At 39.6% G+C, this 19,200-nt stretch overlaps 3 protein-coding genes across 3 annotated transcripts in view; all 3 read right to left on the bottom strand.

Annotated features, from left to right (window-relative positions):
* Window positions 1-91: 91 nt before the first annotated feature.
* On the bottom strand, window positions 92-1,202 carry LOC103391029 (C-X-C motif chemokine 10-like). The gene is made up of 4 exons (XM_008327143.3): window positions 1,017-1,202; window positions 776-896; window positions 468-545; window positions 92-314 (listed from the first exon to the last, which is right to left on the bottom strand). Exons 1-4 carry the CDS (start codon window positions 1,078-1,080, stop codon window positions 257-259), a joined length of 321 nt encoding a protein of 106 aa, XP_008325365.1. The 5' UTR covers window positions 1,081-1,202; the 3' UTR covers window positions 92-256.
* Window positions 1,203-5,874: 4,672 nt separating this feature from the next.
* Window positions 5,875-9,098, bottom strand: LOC103391030 (uncharacterized). The gene is made up of 2 exons (XM_008327144.3): window positions 8,093-9,098; window positions 5,875-6,962 (listed from the first exon to the last, which is right to left on the bottom strand). Exon 2 carries the CDS (start codon window positions 6,958-6,960, stop codon window positions 6,199-6,201), a length of 762 nt encoding a protein of 253 aa, XP_008325366.1. The 5' UTR covers window positions 6,961-6,962; window positions 8,093-9,098; the 3' UTR covers window positions 5,875-6,198.
* Window positions 9,099-12,955: 3,857 nt separating this feature from the next.
* The window catches only part of LOC103391033 (A disintegrin and metalloproteinase with thrombospondin motifs 2-like), a 101,969-nt gene continuing 95,724 nt past the window's right edge, over window positions 12,956-19,200 (bottom strand). The window contains exon 22 of the mRNA XM_008327148.3: window positions 12,956-16,391. Coding sequence (XP_008325370.2) covers window positions 14,218-16,391 — 2,174 coding nt within the window. The 3' untranslated portion in view covers window positions 12,956-14,217. The remainder of the gene's footprint in view (window positions 16,392-19,200) is intronic.

Here is a 19,200-nt window from a genome sequence, read left to right as displayed (position 1 = left end):
AGTCACCGAAATGCATTTGCAACTTTAAGTCACAAGATGGCACTGATACGAGCGAACAAAAGTCTCTGAATAAAGAAATGAAACATTTGTTCAACAGTCTTTAACAGTCTTTTTTTATTTATGTTATTATTATATTTATTCAATAAAAGACATATAATTAGAGACAGACAAATTGACACAAATAGTTCACAGTAACATTCATTTAAGGTGCTTGATATGGCGTTTGGAGGTCACGTGTTGACATTCGTCCATGGAGTTAAAGAGAAAGTCCGATGTTGGCGGTGGAAGTGACTGGAGTTGGCTTGACTTTTCTCCTGGAAAAGACAATGGCCAGCAAAGAGGAAAAGGAAATTTTAGTCACGTTACTACTGAAGACAGGAAGTGAGCTTTCTTTCTTTCTTTTTTTTTTTTCAATTTCATTTTAACCACAGGACAAGAACGAATCAGATTCAGATCTGTTTACTCACATGATATTGTGGATGAGAGTCTGCACTGTTATTTTGTTGGGGTCCAGGCAGAAGCGACGACCTTTGTTGGATGTCACACTGTTCAGGAGGAGAGTAGAGGTTAGTGAGCATCACCAATGTATGTATAATTCACTTTTTGTTGCCTTGTAAATAAAGCATGATTTATACAGAAACCATTGGACAAAAAATGTTTCTGATGTCTTGGTTTGATGAGACTGAGTCTCATCAGACGTCAGTAAAGATCAAATTGTTAACATTAGTTGCGCTATCTAAAACTGTTATCGTTGTAATTGTGTATTATAACTTACACAATCTCCATTTTGCTGCAGAAAACTGTTGGTGGGTAAATCTGGATGTCCCTGACACCTTCTGACTTGATAAGAGTGTTCCTCACACGGTTACACAAACAGTTCTCGTTTGATAAACTGGCTGTAAAGAAAAAAAAAGAAACAAAATTATAATAACAATACAGTATTTATAATAAGGAATTACAACCTTTTTAAAAAGAAATCAGTCAAACAGATTCCAAAATAAGAAATTCAAACTCACGCTGTGTTTTAGCGACGCAGGCCGCGACAGCCAGAAGCATAAACACTTTGACGATGACAAACATTTTCGGTTTCCTCTTTGGTCAAGATGACAAAGGTGCTGCAGAACAATCTTGGTGTTTGTAGTGAAGATGACACCGAGGAGCTGGTAAGGCAGTCTTGAAGTGTGAGGGTTGAAGTCTGAGGGGTCGTCTTAAATATCCTCCTCAGACACACGCCTCATCTTTCCTGTGGTCACAGGGACTTTTTTCAACCAGTGGAAAGTGAAACTACAAAACCACAAGCTGGGTCATCGGTACTTCCTAATCCATCCGAGTACCCATCTGAGTATTATTAAAAAAGAGGTGGGATTCTCGAAACTAGAAGTTAAGTTAATTTTAACAACTTCATTTATTTGAAAGGCCACATCAGCAGGTCCAGTGAGTTTTTTTTGTTCAATCAGCAATTCACAGAAAATGCATTTTATAGATTTACATTTAAATTAAATATTTAAAAAACACTTTAATATTTCAAAGTAGAATGTGAATGTGTCAATGTGAAAGTCAAGTTGAGTCAATTTTATGTGTTGCACAAATTCACAAAACATAATTGTCTCAATGGACTTGATAGATTTTAATGTAAAATTAAAATGAAATTTAATAACATTTAAAATGTTTTAATAAAACACGGTGAAAAGATAGCAATGTGTATACAGTACTGTACAGTCAGTGTTCTACTGAGTTTTATTAACAATACAAAGTAAATAATACATTTATATTTTATTATATTGATATTATTATTTATCATTTTTTAAAAACACATTATTCTGAATTTCACTTCTGAGAAGTGTTTCAGAAAAATTGCATCACTTTTCATCTTTGTTTCATTTCTGTTTGTAATCATTGAAATTGAAATCATGGCAGTATTGCAGTGTATGAACCTTTTTTAGTACCGTAGTAATACTATATCATCCAAGTAATGAGTCACAGCTATCACATACAACGACCTGAAGTGTATCTCTGTGTTGTTTTGCGGTTAGCAAGCAAGCTGACTAATTAGGTATAACTTAATACTCCCATCTACATACAATCATATACCATAAAACAAACACATATTTTACAAACCATATTATCAATTTTATATGTTGATATAATACATCCATTCAAAAATGGATTCTAAAGATTCCAAAATCCATCCATCCATCCATCCATCCATCCATCCATCCATCCATCCATTTTCATCCCCTTGTCCGTTACCGGGTTGCGGGGGCAGCAGTCGCCACCCATATCACGTTGCACCGTACCAACCCCCCTAAACCTTCCTGCGGGTGGTGAGTCCACTGGAAAGATTCCAAAATATGACAAAAACATTTTTTTTAATTGTAAGTACTGCAAATGACAGAATTATTAACATGGAAAAATGTCAATAAAATTTTAATTTCACAAATGAATTATTGCCCTTAACGCGTTAGCTTTGACAATCCCACAAAATACAGAACAAACTAAAATATTACATATAACATTATATATATATATGTATTTGTAAAATGTTTTCAATATATTAGCAATTAATAAAATCTGATTTTTTTTAAAATCAGATGTAGAACGTCAAGTGGAGTGGGTGGAGACGTGTGGGTGAATTCTTAAAGGACAACGTGTGGGCGCTGGTGTTTGAGGTTAACACCATGAATACAGATCCAATGTGAGTCATGGAAAGTAACACAGGGTGATCTTTCATTGTACATTGGTTTGCAGTATAACGGCAGAGATGATTAGCATTAATATTATCATCTGAAACCTTATCTGTGTGAGGATTGTTATCATAGTGTGACATTAACGCCTCCTCCAGACACAACGTTTGCGAAGAAACACAACACTTCATGTGAAATCCTGTGTCTCCTTGTGTCCGTTTGTCAGTTTCACTTCAGTCCTGTTTTTTTTTTTTTTTTTTAAACTTCCTGTTCTCGTTTCTTTGATTCTGGGAATATAGGGTTTGCATAGCATGAGTTTAGGAATTAAACAAAATATCCCAGCTTATTTTAGTCATTATACAAATACACACTTGACAAACTTCTCGGTGCTTTCTTTTGTGTAGACACCAAAACGGTGGGGATTTCAACTTGCAACCCTACAATCTGAAGTCCACCACTTTAACCACAAGGCCGCAGAAATGTTATTTTGCTCTAACACTAGGTCAGGTACAAATATCAGACCGACAGACTATGTCTATCTGTTCTCGTCCTGCAGTTCTTTCAAACTGAAGTTTTAATTTGACACAAAAAAATTTCCCTTGAGAAAAAGAAATTGCAACCAAATGTTTTGTTTCAACTCATCTGTTCGCTGTATTTGCCTAAGCTAACGCTAACAATTTGCTGGGTTCCTGTTTCCTCCATGCAGAAATGTGTGTGTGAGGAGTTTATGGTTTTTATTGAGATTATTTGTTTTAATTCGATATAAACAAGCTAAGAAATGCTAGCTGGTCTTTATTAATTTCTAATCCTTTCTGCCATTGTTTATCCTTTATTATCCTGGGCTTTGGCCCAGAGACGTTGCCTCTGGGCCAAAGTGCCACAGATATGAAAGATCCTTTTCCAAATTTTTGAGATACATACATTTCCTTTGAAGTTCCTTGGTTGGTGACCACAGATTGGGAGTGATTCAAGCAGAAATGGGGGCACGAGGGAAAATGTCAAATCATCAAATTAATCTGAAAAATTGTGTAAAACCTGCCTGTGTTGCAACTTATCTGGAATATTTTGCAATCATCAATTTTGGGTTTTGGTGATTGGAGACCCCCCCACCCCAGGAAATAAATCCTTAAATACCTTTTATTTTCATTCACATTTTAACTACAGTATATTATATTATTGGTTGTGGATATTTTATTAAGTCGTTAAATTATAGCTATTTAATTAGACTTTTTTTGTTGTTTTCTGTTGCAAATGTTTGTTAAGTTTGCTGCCTCATCAAACTGAAGCCTCTTCCAGAGAAGAAGCGATCAACGCACAGTAGGCCACTTTCTGGCCACTATGCAGTACCCAGAAATCAGTACTCATTCTGACATACAAGCTATTTTTAAAAAAATCTTTCTTTCATTATTAAATTGTGAGGTTGACAAGTGCAGCAGCTTTAGAAAGTACAGCCACTTCCTTTACTTCAAACCACAGGGGTGGAAAGTTTTCTGATCGGGACCATGGTGCTGTGAGTCTCTTAGGTGTCAGTGGTGTAGTGGGGGTCGTGGGTGAGGATATGCTGGGGGGATTGTCAAGTATGGTCGTCTTTATTAACTTTTTTTCTGTGACAGAGCCGATCTACTGTTCCTCATAGTGCAGATTGTTGACGTGAACACACAGGAACTAGTAACGTCAGTGTTGTCTTTTCTTCCGATGGTTTTTCTGTCAGTGAGGTTGCACTTCTCATTTCCTTCACTTGATTTCCACATTCACTACTACATTAGAAATGGAGAAATTCCCCAGTAAATGTTAAACCTTTTTTAAGATTTCCACAAAATATTTAGAGCGAGGGCTGGAAGCCGGAAGGCTCCGTCCACAAAGGAGCGGCTATTCACTCATCATGGATACATATAGTTTTTAACATGGGAAATCAGACCAAAAACATAACAAATCATCAGGTGACGAACATAATGTATCGTTGGCTAATACCATGCTAACGTATTACGCTGCTTTTATACAAATTAATGTGCTCCCTCGACCTCCAAATTAAATGTTAGTCATGTGTTTTGGTCCAGGACAACGAAGGGCTGAGCAATATTTCGTCAACGTTGAGCATTTAGCGCCCTTTACTGTCCTGCAGGTGGCGCTACACCGTCGAAAAGCCACGTTTCATGTACAGTACTATAAAGAGCATTGCTTTATATCAGTGGTTCTCAAACTGTGGTACCACCAGTGGTACACGGGGAAAATTCACATTTTCACATTTACATTTTTTTAATTGGAATAAATATGAAATATACCAGGCACAATTATTATGACATTTAAATATAAACATCTTTATAAACATTCATAAACATCTCTCCTTTGTGCTGGAGGCTAACAGTGAAGGCCTACGCTGCTGTATTCTAATGTTGGTCATCATGGTGGTACTCAGAGAGATCAATGTTTTCTCAGGTGGTACAGAGCAGAAAAAAGTTGGAGAACCACAGACGAACACTGCTAAAAAGAGCACTGCTTTATATAAATGGAATCCTGAAACTCGAACAAAACCAATTCCAGGAGAATTATTTAACATGTATAAAGCAATAAGTAAAAAAAAAAACATTTCCGGTGATTTAAAAAGACAAAGAGCATTTTTTAAGTTATTCACGAACTGATGTCATTCATAATCTAAATTCATTCAGCTTCATTCGACGAATTTAGGAACGTTGACGTTTAAAAACAGCATGAAACGAGTGATAATGTAACGAATACAGCCCTATTGTGCCCTCTAGTGTTTCTTTTTAAAACTGCAACCAGGCTGCCAAATTATTTTTTGATCAGATTGTTCTACAGTACAGTCCTCACCTTATAGTATAACAACCACCAGGATGAATTAAATGATTTTGATTTTGTTAACATTTTTATCCATGATAACAAAATAAAATCTCAAACGCGTTACGATGAAGACAACCATCACACATTCGTAGTTCTGGTTTCTCCTGACCTGCAGGTGATTTATAGAAGCGACAGATGTTGTGTGTGTGTGTGTGTGTGTTTTCTCTGTCTTCACGCGGCCTGTGTTTTTCCACACTTGCATGTTTACCGGCACAGGATCCTACGCATGTTACCATAGAAACTCCAGCTCCAGGCACCACAGAGTGCAGCGTGGAGGCCTTTATCGAACGCTTGACACGTGAAACGCAGCAGCAACTGAAGCAGGAAGACAAACAACGATCAGTGAGTTTTCTTTGCTGTATCAAAATATGACTTTATTCACTTTAAATGCACACTTCACAACTCGGGTATAAAAAAGTATTTTGCAGATTTCCAAGAGGACAGTGGACGGCAGATAATGGCACTGGTGTAACGTTACAGTCAGACAATCATGGCACGGTGTACTGCGCCTGCCTGTGTATTTAATAATCCTCACCATGTACTGTACATATGCATAAAACACACATTTCTTCTGGGTCTTGTTATACAGTGATCTCATGCAGTGACATTAACAGACCCGGGATATTTTACATCTTCTGTCTCCACGTCCGTCCGTTCACATCTCTGCGATGGCGGGCAGCATGCAGGCGTGCAGACGCGCCTGCCTCCACGCAGACCTGCAGTCAGAGATCCACTGGGAGATCAGGGACTGTTTGAAGGTGGATTTCTGTGGCACCTCCTCACTTCTTGTTTCTTTTGGGTTCTCCTTCTGAGTCTCACACCTGAGAGAGGAACTGTGCTTCGGCGAGATATTTGGTACGGAGGTGTCAGAGCAGGCGTGTATGTGTGGGCAGCTGGTCTTGCGTTCACGTGGGAGGACGGGACTAGAGGCTCGGGGGATGCTGTGGGCTCTGGAGCGAGTCTCCCATAAAGTGCCGTCCTTGACAAAGGCTCTCCCGGCTCCTCCTGAGAGGTGGTCGTGCTGGTGTCCGTAAAGATACTCCAGAGGGTCAGAGTTGCCGAACATCAGCCGTCTTTGCTCGCCCTGATCTACGTCCACGGCCTGCTCCTCGGCCGTGCTGCTGAATCGCAGGCTCCTCGACGTCTTCCCGCTGTGCCGTGACATCCTCAGTCTCTGGTGCGCGGCATCCAGCTGCCCCGCGTGGAGGTTGTCATGGGCGACGTCTCTGATGGGGAATGTGGGGTGGGCGAGGTGGCAGATGGAGAGGAGGTAGTCCTCTGAGGACATGGGCTGGTTCTGGCCGGGGATGTGAAGCGTGTTGGCCTCATTCAGATCCTTCACTGTTTCCTCTGTGCCCTCTCTGATTGTGGGCAGCAGGAGATTTCTCTTCGACAGCAGTCTGGACCGTGGTCGCATAGCTGAGAGAGAGAGAGAGACAGAGACAGAGCCAGCAGTCTGGACCGCGGTCGCATAGCTGAGAGAGAGAGACAGAGACAGAGACAGAGAGAGAGCGAGGGGGGCACTAAAGTCTGGACGGATGGACAAACTTTTATAATGAAATCTTCAGCTTATTTTATTGAACTTCTATCTGATAGAAAAACCATTGGAATTTGAAAAAAAAAACCTAAAACCTTCTGTGTATCTGAATGACAGATACTGTCTTCAGTACTGCAGTAAATTGTACACAGGTACTGTCTTCAAAAAAAAACCAAACACATATAAATCGCACCAGTGCCCTCTAGCGGCTGTCGGTGTGAAAATAACAAACATGTGAAATTATATATTTTAATATATAATTCGCAAACCCAGCAAAAGGATGAAAAAAAGTGCGACTTATAGTCCAGAAAATATGCTATATTAAAATATATAATTACATATGTACATATATGTATTTAATCCTAGATATACAGACAGTATGTGTATAGTATCACATTTATATGATATATATGTGTATATATGTAGGATGTGCCACTCACTCTCTGTAATTCAGTGCTATTATTATTTTATTATTTTTTTATAGATAGTGTTCTGAGGCATTTTTAAAGCCAGACGTCTATTTCGGGTGGTAACATATTGAACGTGCCCCCCCCCCCATGCCCCTCCCGACTCTCCCCGTTCTTCCCGGTTTGGGGCTGTCTGCTTACTTTGGAGTGGCAGTGTAAACAGCCCTCAATACAAACAAATCCCTGAATGGGAGCAGCAAGAGGCGGCGTAAACAGATCCCTATTTTTAATAGCTCGTCAGCCACAGAGTGTGTCTGACTGTACAACACCGTATTGTTAGAACCCAGAGTGTGGACCACGGTGTATTTCTGTCTCAGCCCCCGTGCCAAAAATAGTGCCAGCCAAACCAAAATACCAGCCTCTCCCTGTTTCTTCCAAGGTGTAGCCACGGCTAAATTTAGACCACACCTTAGGTACACAACAGCTAAAAATGACCTCACCACAGCCACTCTGAAGTGTAGGAGCTCAGAACAGGCATTTGTTTTTAACATTTTGCATGATAAAAAAAAGGTAAAAAAAATGTACACATTGTCTTGCACACTTACCTGCTTTGTCCCTGTCGACTCCTTCTGTCTTTGTCCCTCTTCTCTTGCAGTCTTAGTCAAGACTCTGCAGGTTTGTAACTGCTAAATGTGTCTTTTTTTCTTCTTCTTCTTTAAATGTCTTTTAAACGATGCTTGGTCTGCAGCCGGTGATGCTGCTGCTCCTCTGAAGCTCCGACTGTCTCTGACCAGAGGCAGAGGCAGAATAAAGCTCTATCTTCCCCTCACATCCCTCCTCTACCTCACCCTCCCGTTCCTCACTTTAGCTTTGCCCTCCTTCCCTGATTCTAAAAATAGCCACACCATCCATTTCCTCAGCCCCAGCGCTCGCTGTCATTGGTCGATGGTATTGATGGAGACAGAAAAACATTTGGAAGGAGGGAAGAAGTGAGAAATTAAAGAAGGAAATGAGGGGCAATCGAAGTCATCACAAAACTAACACAAAAAAAAAAAGAAAAAAAAACTGAAAAGAAATGAGGTGGTTTATTTTGAGCTGTAATTTTATTTACAGCCGTCATTTCTAAAAATGGCCGACTGTAAGCGGAGGCAGTGGCTCCTTGTAATTTTGATGCCAGAATGAATGATGCATCGTGGTAACAAAAATGCACATAATGGCCGGATGATGTGAAGACATTTAACGGCCATTTGTTTGAAGCATATAATGGGCTTCATACAGGAGGTTTGACGAACACGTGAGCCCTCCGCACATGTTTCGGCTGCAGAGTTCAACTGAAACAATGATGAAGCTGGACGTTTGAAGTGGTCCTCAGCTGCACACAGGGCTTCACTGGTCAGAGACCAGGATCATTGTTCAGACACTCACTACAGGGTTTGGTTTTTAAAATCATGTGCGGCAATTAGGGACAAAACAACCCTGAATACAGGAAACCATTGTTCTCAGCAACAATTTTTGCAATGACTTATTTTGGTGAGAGAAACGGATTTTACACGTGTGTACTGTAAAGTCAGCGTGCAGTTAATTATGTGGCATATTTTTATACTATTTGTACTGAGATTCATTTAAATATTTGTTATTTTTATACAGATACATATGTGTAAAAATAACAAATATAATATTGTATTATATTCATATTATATAATATTTTATATTTTATTCATATTATATATATTATATATTATATTTTATTTATATTATACAGTATTATATATTTAAATAATCTCTTTAATTTGGATTTTTTCCCGTATGCACACAGATATATATATATATACTGTATATACAAATACACAATTGTCTACAGTATATGTATATATTGATCTCTCTACATATACATACTGTATATAAAAATATATTTGTATATATATACATGTTATATACATCTATAAAGACACACATATTTATACATTTCCATATAGTGCTTAAATACACACAAATATGTATATATATATATATATATGCATATGTTTATATATGTGTACATATAATTGTGTGTTTCAAGTTTCAGAATGCACATAATACATTTGCAAAAGCAAACACTGAACGCACTTGTAAGTGTACTCAACCCTTGCACAGCACCACCTGCAGGGGAGAGGAGAACGCTGTTAAACCCAATCTACAGCTTCTAACATCTAAAACCTGAACTGATATTAAAAGACATAAAAGGAACGAACCACATTAAAATATTCAACTGTGCAGAGAAAAGGAACGACGCCAAACACTACAGGACGACGACCCAGAGCAGAGAGAGGTGTCAGTGCTGTGTGTGGAAAAAGTCCAAGTAAATCATATCTAGGAAAGAAACGTGCGGTGTGCGGTCACAGCCGAGGGACAGGGTTCATCACAGGGATCACAGTAATCCCACAGAGATTCAGCCTCCAGCTGAGACTGAGCCCATAAACCTTCCTCGGAAACGTATTTTTATTTTCAGTGAGACGTTGAACATACAAAAACATGCGTTTTGCATCCTGCACTTTTGACCTGTCAGTCAACAATCCTGTCCAATGTCTGTTTGGAGTGACTGAGACTCAACACGTCGTCCAATGTTTGGAGTGACTGAGACTCAACACGTGCCGTCGTGTGCCAGAGGCAAAAGAAGCCCCTCCATCTCATGATTCATGTCTCCTAATGCACCCGGCCTATAAAAAGACTGTTCTGTTCTTTTTATGGCACTCTAGTGGACTAGTCACAAGGAGCTAAATTAGCCATACACACACATACACACACACACACACACACATACACAAGCACTGGTTTTTTTTTTAACCCGGTAAGCACTTCATTCCCTAGCTCACACGTGTCAAACTAAGGCCCGGGGTCCAAATCTAGCCCACAGTGTCATTATACTTGGCCTGCAAGATCATATCAAATGGCAGGAACTGTAGTATTAGCGGTGTATGTCATAGCACATATATTTTTGTTGTTGTTGTTGTTGTTACAGGAATTGTAGTATTAGCGGTGTATGTTATAGCACATATGTTTTTGTCGTTGTTGTTGTTGGATCTGCCATCAATTTTTTCAATAAATAAATTTGGCCAGTGACTTCATCCCAGGTTTTAAATGTGAGTTCGACACCCCTGCCCTAGCTCTTGACCCTCACACAAACACATACACCTTTATGACCCACAGGAGGCCGAGAGGACAGAGAATTTATAGCAAGGACAGCATTCATCCATTTCTACTCTGGGTTTTCTTCATTGATCAATAATAATAATAATAATAATAATAAAACAGCAGTTTTGCTGAGGAAAATAAGCAGCTGTGTGTCATCACCGGCTCCTGTTCAGGCTCACAAATGGACAAATTAATTTTAGAAAACCCGGCAATTTCCAACAGCATAAAACCTTGTTGCAATCAAATTATGGATAATGCTAATAGCTAAGAGAACTTTAACGTTCATGCAGTGCCACTCTACAGGAGATAATGTCTGTGTTTAATTACAGACCAGAAATTTATGGAGGCTTTAAGTTAGAAATGGCTCCTATTGTTGAGTCTGGTTATTGATTCTAATCTGCCAGCAGTTTCAAGTTACTTTCAGGGCTTCTGGGAAATGCCTGTATCATTTGAAAATGTTGGCAATCATTAGCGTTCAAAGAAGAGTGACTTCTTCCAAGAAGGAATTTGGAAGGCAGCGGGGTGGGGGTTCAATAATCAGATAAAACCACTCAGGGGAAACTTGTTAGTGAATGTTATGATGCAAGTCTCTTGGTAAATATTTGTGACCTTAATAGTCATATCAGTACGCATAAAAAGCTTCTTATTTATCACATTTAAAAACTTTTTTAAATGATCCTTCTGACTTCAAACCATGTGCCATTTTGCGTACAAAGCAAATCACATTAGTTTTCAATGAGGAAAACTGCAGTAAACTCTCCTTTAATGTGTTTCAAATTAGTATCACGAGAAGAAAAAAAGATCGAGAACCTCGTCTCACTTTGTCAATATCATTTCTTCAACTTAAAAAATGTCATTTATGTTTCACGAAATTAACAACTCAACTTAAAAGATTCTTATTTTTGAATACAGTCTGCTCTGAACTTCATAGCAAATGTATTGAAGTATAAGTCTTATTTACAAAAGGTGGCGCTGAAGAGACAGATTAGAAACCAGTGCCGTAGCTCAACGCAGATGTGATTCTGTCTTTTGACTCAGAAAATTACAAAGACTAAGGTTGAATCTGTCACAGACCTTCACTGTATTCTTAAAGTATATGCAAGCGTGCGCTCACGTTATGTTCGTGGTCTCCTCGAGTGTAGATGGTAATAAACAGAAAGTGCTGTTGACCATGAACGCCTCATTTGTTGTAAAGTGTTCTGCACAACAGATCCTGAGTAAACTAATCAGTGGGGCCTTCCACGGTGCTGACAGACACAGAGGAGTCATGGTAGGAGTAAACACCTCTGCAGAAAGAGTCCAGTTTGAACGTGTGTACAGTGTATGTAAGCTGCAGATCCACACTGAATCAGATACAAGGATAATGCAAGTAAAGCTGTAGGCCTGCTATAGTTTCCATGTACTTCCAACTATTATGATGTTGATAAGAGTATCAACGCATGAACAGAATGACACACACCCTCCCATAATTCCACCATCTGACACTTATTTTGTTATTTATACACACTGTGGTAAAGGTATTTGTTTCACCAAGGCACCTCAGGCGTAAAATAGCACCTCACTGTGTTAACCTTTGGGAAGGTTAACACAGTGGATACATTTACATGTTGTTAGTGGAACACGCTGTGGAAAAGGTAATCGTTTTACCTTTGCCACAGAGTTCAACTACAGGTCAGAGGCCCAGCTTGTATTTCTGTGTACTCAGGGGTCAGTAACTATATTTGTCAGAGAATTTTTCTGGACAAACACCATGGAGGCCGACCACTCAAATAAAATGAAATAAAAAAGTCAGTATTTTGTCTAACATTATCATTAGCAATAAAATAAAAGTCAAGCCCCGGACTTAAATAAATCAGAGCTAGTGATAACCAAATATTAATAAAAAAAGAGAACTAAGAACTAAGAATAGAAAAACATTAAGAAGTATCATAAAAAGCTTAGGAGTGGTTGTGAAGTGTGTTTTTAAGGATATTTTGGATACAGGAAGTTAAAGATAGAGTTGCCAGGCAGAAGAGAAGAGAAGAGAAGAAGTTGCTCCAACAAACGGTTGGTGTAACAGTGGAGTGAACAGGTTGTTGGTTGAGCTGCTCACCTTGACATTTATCGAAAAGAGCAGCTAAAAAATAAAGATTGCAAAAAACAAACTGTGTTTTGTCGCCCCCTACCGGACAGAGAGTGTATACGCATATGATGAGATAGCTTTTGACGAAGTTATTGATGAAGTGGTGAATAAAAGGCCACAGCAGCATGAATAAGGTCATTAAAAAAAAAAAAAAAAATCACACGTCAACCACTTGTCAATTTGCAAACTTCCACAGGCATTTAAACTTTAATAAATATTAAACATTAAGTTCTTTTTATTTCATATGTACAGATATTGTACAGACAGATCCTCGGGTACTTTTGCAGTTGCTGCAAGTGAAAAACGTACCAATAAACAAAATTTTAGACAAAAAACTGTACTGACCCTTGAAACAGTTTACACAGATCGGCTTTTTATACTGCAGTTCATAAATGAATGCATGAGGGGCACTGCTTTTAGCAAAGTAGACAAAAAAGGCACTGCATCAAACTGAAGGCAAAATAAATCAAACAATATATTTTCCTCAAAATATATAATCAAAAACAGGAAAAAGCGCAAACTTTTATCGTGTCCCTCATCAGAGCACCTCATTGTTTCTTCACTTCCTGAGAGATGAAAGACCCTGTGCACTTCGAGAAGATGCTCTAACTATGCAGTTAAACATAAAATGTAGAATCTAACCAACTGGACTTGCTTGTGATTCTTTTCAGTTCTCAAGAAGAGAAGCTACTTACTGCAAGTTCAGACCGGTTCAGATCTGAAGAAGGCTCTTTGTTAAGATGTGCTTAAGAAAAGGAAAAATGAAAAATCAATCCTCTCCTCTCGACTACAGTCATATGACGACCCGGATGACCGAGAATCTTCAAACATTCTAATCGTTTGACATTTCCTTATTGATTCACGCCTCTAAAAAGCTTCAGATTTCAAAGTGCTGGACACTTAACAAAGGAACATTTACATCTCGTGCCACAGTAGCAGTTATTAGAGAACTGATATGTGCTGATATTTGTTTGAGCGAGGCTGCAGTCCTGGGCTCTAACGCCATATTTAAGTGAGATTTTGCCTCTGGTTTTGGACTAACTGGATACTGTTGCGTAATACACACTGACTCATCACTAAATCATCAAACGAGACTGCAGGATGTTTACTGGGATAAAAAACGCATCTCATTAAAGTGCTGGTCACACAGGAAGCTTAATCCATAATTTTTGTCACGACTATTTAAACACATGATGTGATCAGCTTGTGTTTTGGAGGATTATAGTTACCATTCAAAGCAATTGTTCAAACACTTGGCCATGGCAATCTCCCTCTGGACGATCATGATAGCGATATGACAGCGAGTGGGTTTTTATGTGAAGCTTATGAAAAGGAGGAGCACCATGGCGGTTGACAGAGGAGTTTAAATGCGACTTTTTCAAACGTTTACGGGACAAAATCTGTATCTCTATAAGAGAAACGAGAAAACCGGGTCTATCACGTGGCATGGCCTCTCTTCATCCTCAGAAGAAAGTTCCGCTTCTCTTCCAGAAGCTCCTGAATTCGTTTGTTTTTGGTTCTTTCGCGAAGGTTGACCCGGCGCCTTGAGATCAGGTTATTGTGAGACACGTTGGTGTCTTTGATGACCCTGGTGTAGACCAGGTCGACCGAGTTATTCAAGGTGTTCTCCGCGGCTTTTCTTGAAGTGGAGCTGGTAGTGGTTAAGATGGCTGCTTCTTGGGTTGTGTGAGGGTTAGTGGCGACAGGAGGCGGAGCAGTGGCAGGGTCTGGGGTTGCCGTAGGGACCCTCACGGGGATGTACTCGGAGAGGTCGTACCAGGGTGAGGAGGTGAGGTCGGTTAAATCCTCACTGTGGATCGTTGGGATCGCCATTGTGAGTCCGTCGTCCAGCACCATGGTGTCACTGACCACATCCACATGGCCGTATGTCACCGTGATGTCATCACCACTCAGGATGGTCCCGCTGCTTACCGTGACATCTCCACTGCTAGTCAGTGTAACGTCACCAGATGGCATGGTTCCACTGGGCATTGTCACGTCGAAGCTAACGGCACCAGTGGGTAACGCGTGATCGTCAAACGCGGTGGTTGTTACGACCTTACTGTCTGCGTTTTCGTGGTGCCACGGTGGAGGTTCATCTGTACCTGTGGTGCTGTTATGGACGAATGTGACATTGATTCCAGAGTCGGTAAAAGTTGCTGCTTCATACACGACGGCGCTCGTGGACACGGTCGGAGTGAAGTACTCTCTGGGCGGTGCTAGACTTGTATAGGGAGTAGTGCTGTAATAAAGAGACTGCTTGAGTGTTTCCTTTTTTGGATTTGTCTTTTTTACCGTGACCTTCTTCTGGAAAACTTTTTGAGGAGACTTTTTTGAGGATTGTGATTCTGTGGTATTTTTGGGTGATGGGTTCTTATTTTTGTAAGTTTGTGTTTGTTTTGTTGCCTTTGTCTTGGGCTGAGTGCCCTTTTTGGCAGATGGCTTTTCCGAAGGGTTCTGTTTTGATCCAGTTGACTTTTTTGGGGTTGTTTTTATTAGAGTCGTCTTCTGGGTTTTTTGTAAAGGTGGCTTTTGTGGAGTAGTTTTTTGCACTGGAGGCTTTTTGGGAGTTGTGCTTGTTAAAACCTTTTTAGGAGGAGGTTTTTGTTGGAAAGACTTTTTGAGGGTAGTAGGATTCTTTTTTGGAGGCGAAATCTTCTTGAGAGTCTTTTTAGGAGTTGCGATGGTAGTACCTTCTCCTAGTTTGTTCTTTTTTGGTGTGACATTAATATTTTTCTTTGGATTTATCTTTTGCGGGACAAGATGTTTTGTAGCATTTTTCAGTGCAGTGTTTTTCTTTGGCTTGACCTTTGGAATCAGCTTTTTGGAGTCTTTCTTTGGTGGAACATTATTTTTGGGCCTGGGTTTCGTTGTGGTGTCTGTTTTTGTGCTGTCTTCGTTGAGATATGTGACAGATGGACTGGTTGCTGCCGGAAAATCTGTAACAGTGATTATTCCAGCTGTTGTTAGACTTAGGTTCTCGGTTGTGCTCTGCAGCTGTGGTTCTGTGTTTTCATCCATGTCTGGTGTTGATGCGGGCTGAGTGGGAGCAGAACTTGGAGAAGTGGCAAAAGCTGGGGTGGTTGTCATGGCAAAAGTGGTCGGGAGCGTTGGAGCACTCGTGGCAACTGATAGGTTATTGGCAGTGATGTGTGTGGTCATGACTGAGGTTGGTGAGGTGACATGTGGAAGAGGAGTGCTAAAGACAGGAAGCTGAGTAATGGTCCATGGAGAAGTGGTCGACGCTGAGAGGGTAGTAAGGACTGGTTGGGTTGGACTGATTGACTGGGTTGTAAAACCAGAGCTTAGGGTGCCAATAGTATAAGTGGAGACGGTAGTACCAGTCGTGTCAGTGGTGATGGTGGCACCTGTACCTGTGCTGTTGCTGGTACCAGTGCTGTTGCTAGTACCAGTACTATTACTGGTGCCGGTTTTCCTGTTATGTACGTACGTGTTGTTGTAGGACCTAAAGGTAATGTTGGGTGGAAGCTCCAAGATGGTGACATTACTGCAGGACTTGCAGCACATGCGTTGGTAGTCCGGCAGGGAGCAGTAACGCTTCAGCACATCCATACTACAGAACATGGAGCGGTCTCCATGACAACGCTGGCCTGTGAAGGAGAGAACAGAGAGATGAGACTGGGCCGTGGCAGCCGTGGGTCGACTGTGTGGAAGAGTGTGCATATGATTACTGAAGTACATCTGTGCTGGTTAAAGAGAGTGTGACCAGTTCAATGTGCTCTTCTTAAGTTAAAGTTAGTGTGTTTGTTCATGTCACTGTTTGCGTAACAAGTTAGGAAAGTGAAGAAATAGAGGCCAGATTTTCAGCAGAGGCAGCAGGAAGGACAGAGAGCAAAATCCAGAAACCTGGAGAGCAGTCAAGAGGGTTAGTCCAGAAGAACTGAAACAGAAACAGAGGAGACATCAGTCATGTGTTGGCCACATACATTTTCCCAAGATAAAGTACAAAGACTAACACTACGAAGACTATGGAAAATTACAAAAAAAAAAAAAAAAAATTACATCAATTTATCTAGCTTTCTAGCACATTTTTGTCCTAATATATGCAGATGACAACCAACACTCTCAAAGAACTGATGGACTGTTTTGACAAGTTGCATAAAACAATGAGTGCAAATACAAGCGCACAATTAAAACTGCGCCACCTACAGGCAGTGAAGAAAGGGATGCATACTATATATGTAACAACACAAACACAACATCGCTAAAATCTGCAACTTTGATCTGAAACAAATTGGATTTTTACACTTTTCAATCATCTCTGTAAATAGATCTTTATATCGCCTTCTCAACAAAATTCGACCAATCCACCTTTGTTGGTGACATGCCATAACAAACTGCCATGTCCTCCGTCAGATACTCTAACTGTGAACGAAAATGTTCCAGTGAGAGAAGGATCACACTTTTTAAAACATTTTTATTGATACAACTTTGCTGTTGAGAATGACAGGAACTGAAACAATGAGATGTATGCCCCCGCTCAATATATAGATATATTCTTTTCTTAAGAAAAATAATTCAACTGTATCGAAAGTTACAAGTTCACAGTCACTTTGGTAAAACACTTCATTACTTGGAAATCAACCAGTCAATCTGTTTTTATCAATTGGAAAAAAACAAAACAAAAAAAACATGAAGTACATAAATGATATTTGCTGTTGATGATGTAAAAACTGGAATGGCACATTAAGTGTCATATGAAACATTTACAAAACATTAATAAAATTTCCCTGATAAATCAAAGTGCATATAGACGCAGTGCACGTAGTCCATCTGAATGTTTCTTCAACGTTAGCCAAACGTTAGCCAGCCCCACACAGCAGGCCAGTGAAGCCACAAAACAGTTACCCATAGTATAGAATATTATAGAAGAAGATAACAGTCATGAACATTATTAAATACAGTCAACACCAATGTTATATACAGTATCGCACTGCTAGGTCTGGCTTGGTCTCATACAGTCCAACTCCAGCAGAAGGAAACCTTGGATAGCTCGCTACATAGTCACAACAGAAATATGTGATCACGATACAATGACAAATCTGAAGTGATTTTTTTTTTTTCTAGATTCCACATGTCCATACCCTAGGCCCTTTGTAAACCCTTCCCAGTAGTTGGACACTGATCCAACGTCACCTTGGTAGGTTTGATGGTTGGCGGGTGTGAGTTTGTTAAGTTGGTTTGAAGCTGCCTCTATTCCGAGTGAAACTTTGAATGAGTAAAGCCATCTCTTTCACAGATAAATGCCGTTACATTCAATCCAAGATAAGGCATTGTTCATGTGGTTAATGTTCATCAAACTAAAATGAGATCATCGGACGCTCTCAAATCAAAGTTTATGAGGTATCTCTGTGTCTGATTGTGATGTGTAAAAGCCCGAAATGATGGAGCACCCTTACGCACGTACACACAAACACACACGCACACACACATAAATACTGATGAGAAAACTAGCTTCCATTCATTTGCCAAGTTATTTGCCCACTTTTCTAAGATTGCACATGAAGAGGATGCGTTCGTCGACAAACACAGAGACGTACACGCGAGGTGACGGATGCAAATGTGCGTGACAAAAACATGATCCTATCCTTAAAGAAAACAACAACAAAAGAAAAGCGACAGTAAACCACTGATCCATCTGAGATAATGGAGAGGCAACTAACTGACCAAATCCTGCATAATATAGGTCTAAACCCCTTTCCCCCCGAAACACTTTACCTTTATTAAATATTCATCTGTATTCATGTAAAATCAATAAAAAAATACACATAACAGTCAAGGATCTAAGCGATCAATAGCAGTCCAAAGGTTTTAGGCAAATAAGCTACAGCTTATTCATGGTAAAACATTATTAATATTATTGTTACTTATATAGATTTAGATTTATAGGTATATATAAATACAAATATATTTATAGATGTATTTGTTTAAAGTCTGCAAGCACAAATAAGCTGCATTTATTGAACTTTAGTATAACAGTCAAAGAGAGGATGGCTGATGGTGAGGTGAAATGGGAAGCAACCTCAAGTGGTCAGACTACCCTGTTTTTTTTGTTTGTTTTTTTTGTTCTGTTTTTTCTTGAAGATTCTTCAAGTTCCCTCCCACACCAAAATCAAAGAGGTTTACCTATGTCACTTCCTGTCCCTGTGCTGAGTTCCTGTCAATCTGAGAATGGAACGTAGAATGAGAATCCATTCTCATCCAATGGAACCAGAATGTCAGATGAGCACTTTAGTAAAAATGTCCTCATTGTGACAAGATCACATTCACAATAAAGCTTTCATATATTTTTTATAACTTTTTTTAATATATGTATATTTATATTTCCTTTTGTTTTTTTTTTTTTGTGTTTTTTTTTTCCATACCTGTCCCTCCCTACAATGACAGCGCGCCACTGAA

The sequence above is a fragment of the Cynoglossus semilaevis genome, chromosome 15, assembly GCF_000523025.1.
Source record: "Cynoglossus semilaevis isolate Cse_v1.0 chromosome 15, Cse_v1.0, whole genome shotgun sequence".
Taxonomy (NCBI): Eukaryota; Metazoa; Chordata; class Actinopteri; order Pleuronectiformes; family Cynoglossidae; genus Cynoglossus; species Cynoglossus semilaevis.
The sequence above is the reverse complement of the archived record's forward strand: the minus strand, read 5'-3'. Positions and strand labels throughout refer to the sequence as shown.

Excerpts from the sequence above, each read along its gene's own strand:
- LOC103391030 (XM_008327144.3), bottom strand. The coding sequence starts at position 6,960 with ATGCGACCACGGTCCAGACTGCTGTCGAAGAGAAATCTCCTGCTGCCC.
- LOC103391029 (XM_008327143.3), bottom strand. The coding sequence starts at position 1,080 with ATGTTTGTCATCGTCAAAGTGTTTATGCTTCTGGCTGTCGCGGCCTGC. Across the intron at positions 897-1,016 it reads CTGCGTCGCTAAAACACAGC|CCAGTTTATCAAACGAGAAC; the intron begins GTGAGTTTGAAT and ends TTTTCTTTACAG. Across the intron at positions 546-775 it reads TGCAGCAAAATGGAGATTGT|TGTGACATCCAACAAAGGTC; the intron begins GTAAGTTATAAT and ends CCTCCTGAACAG.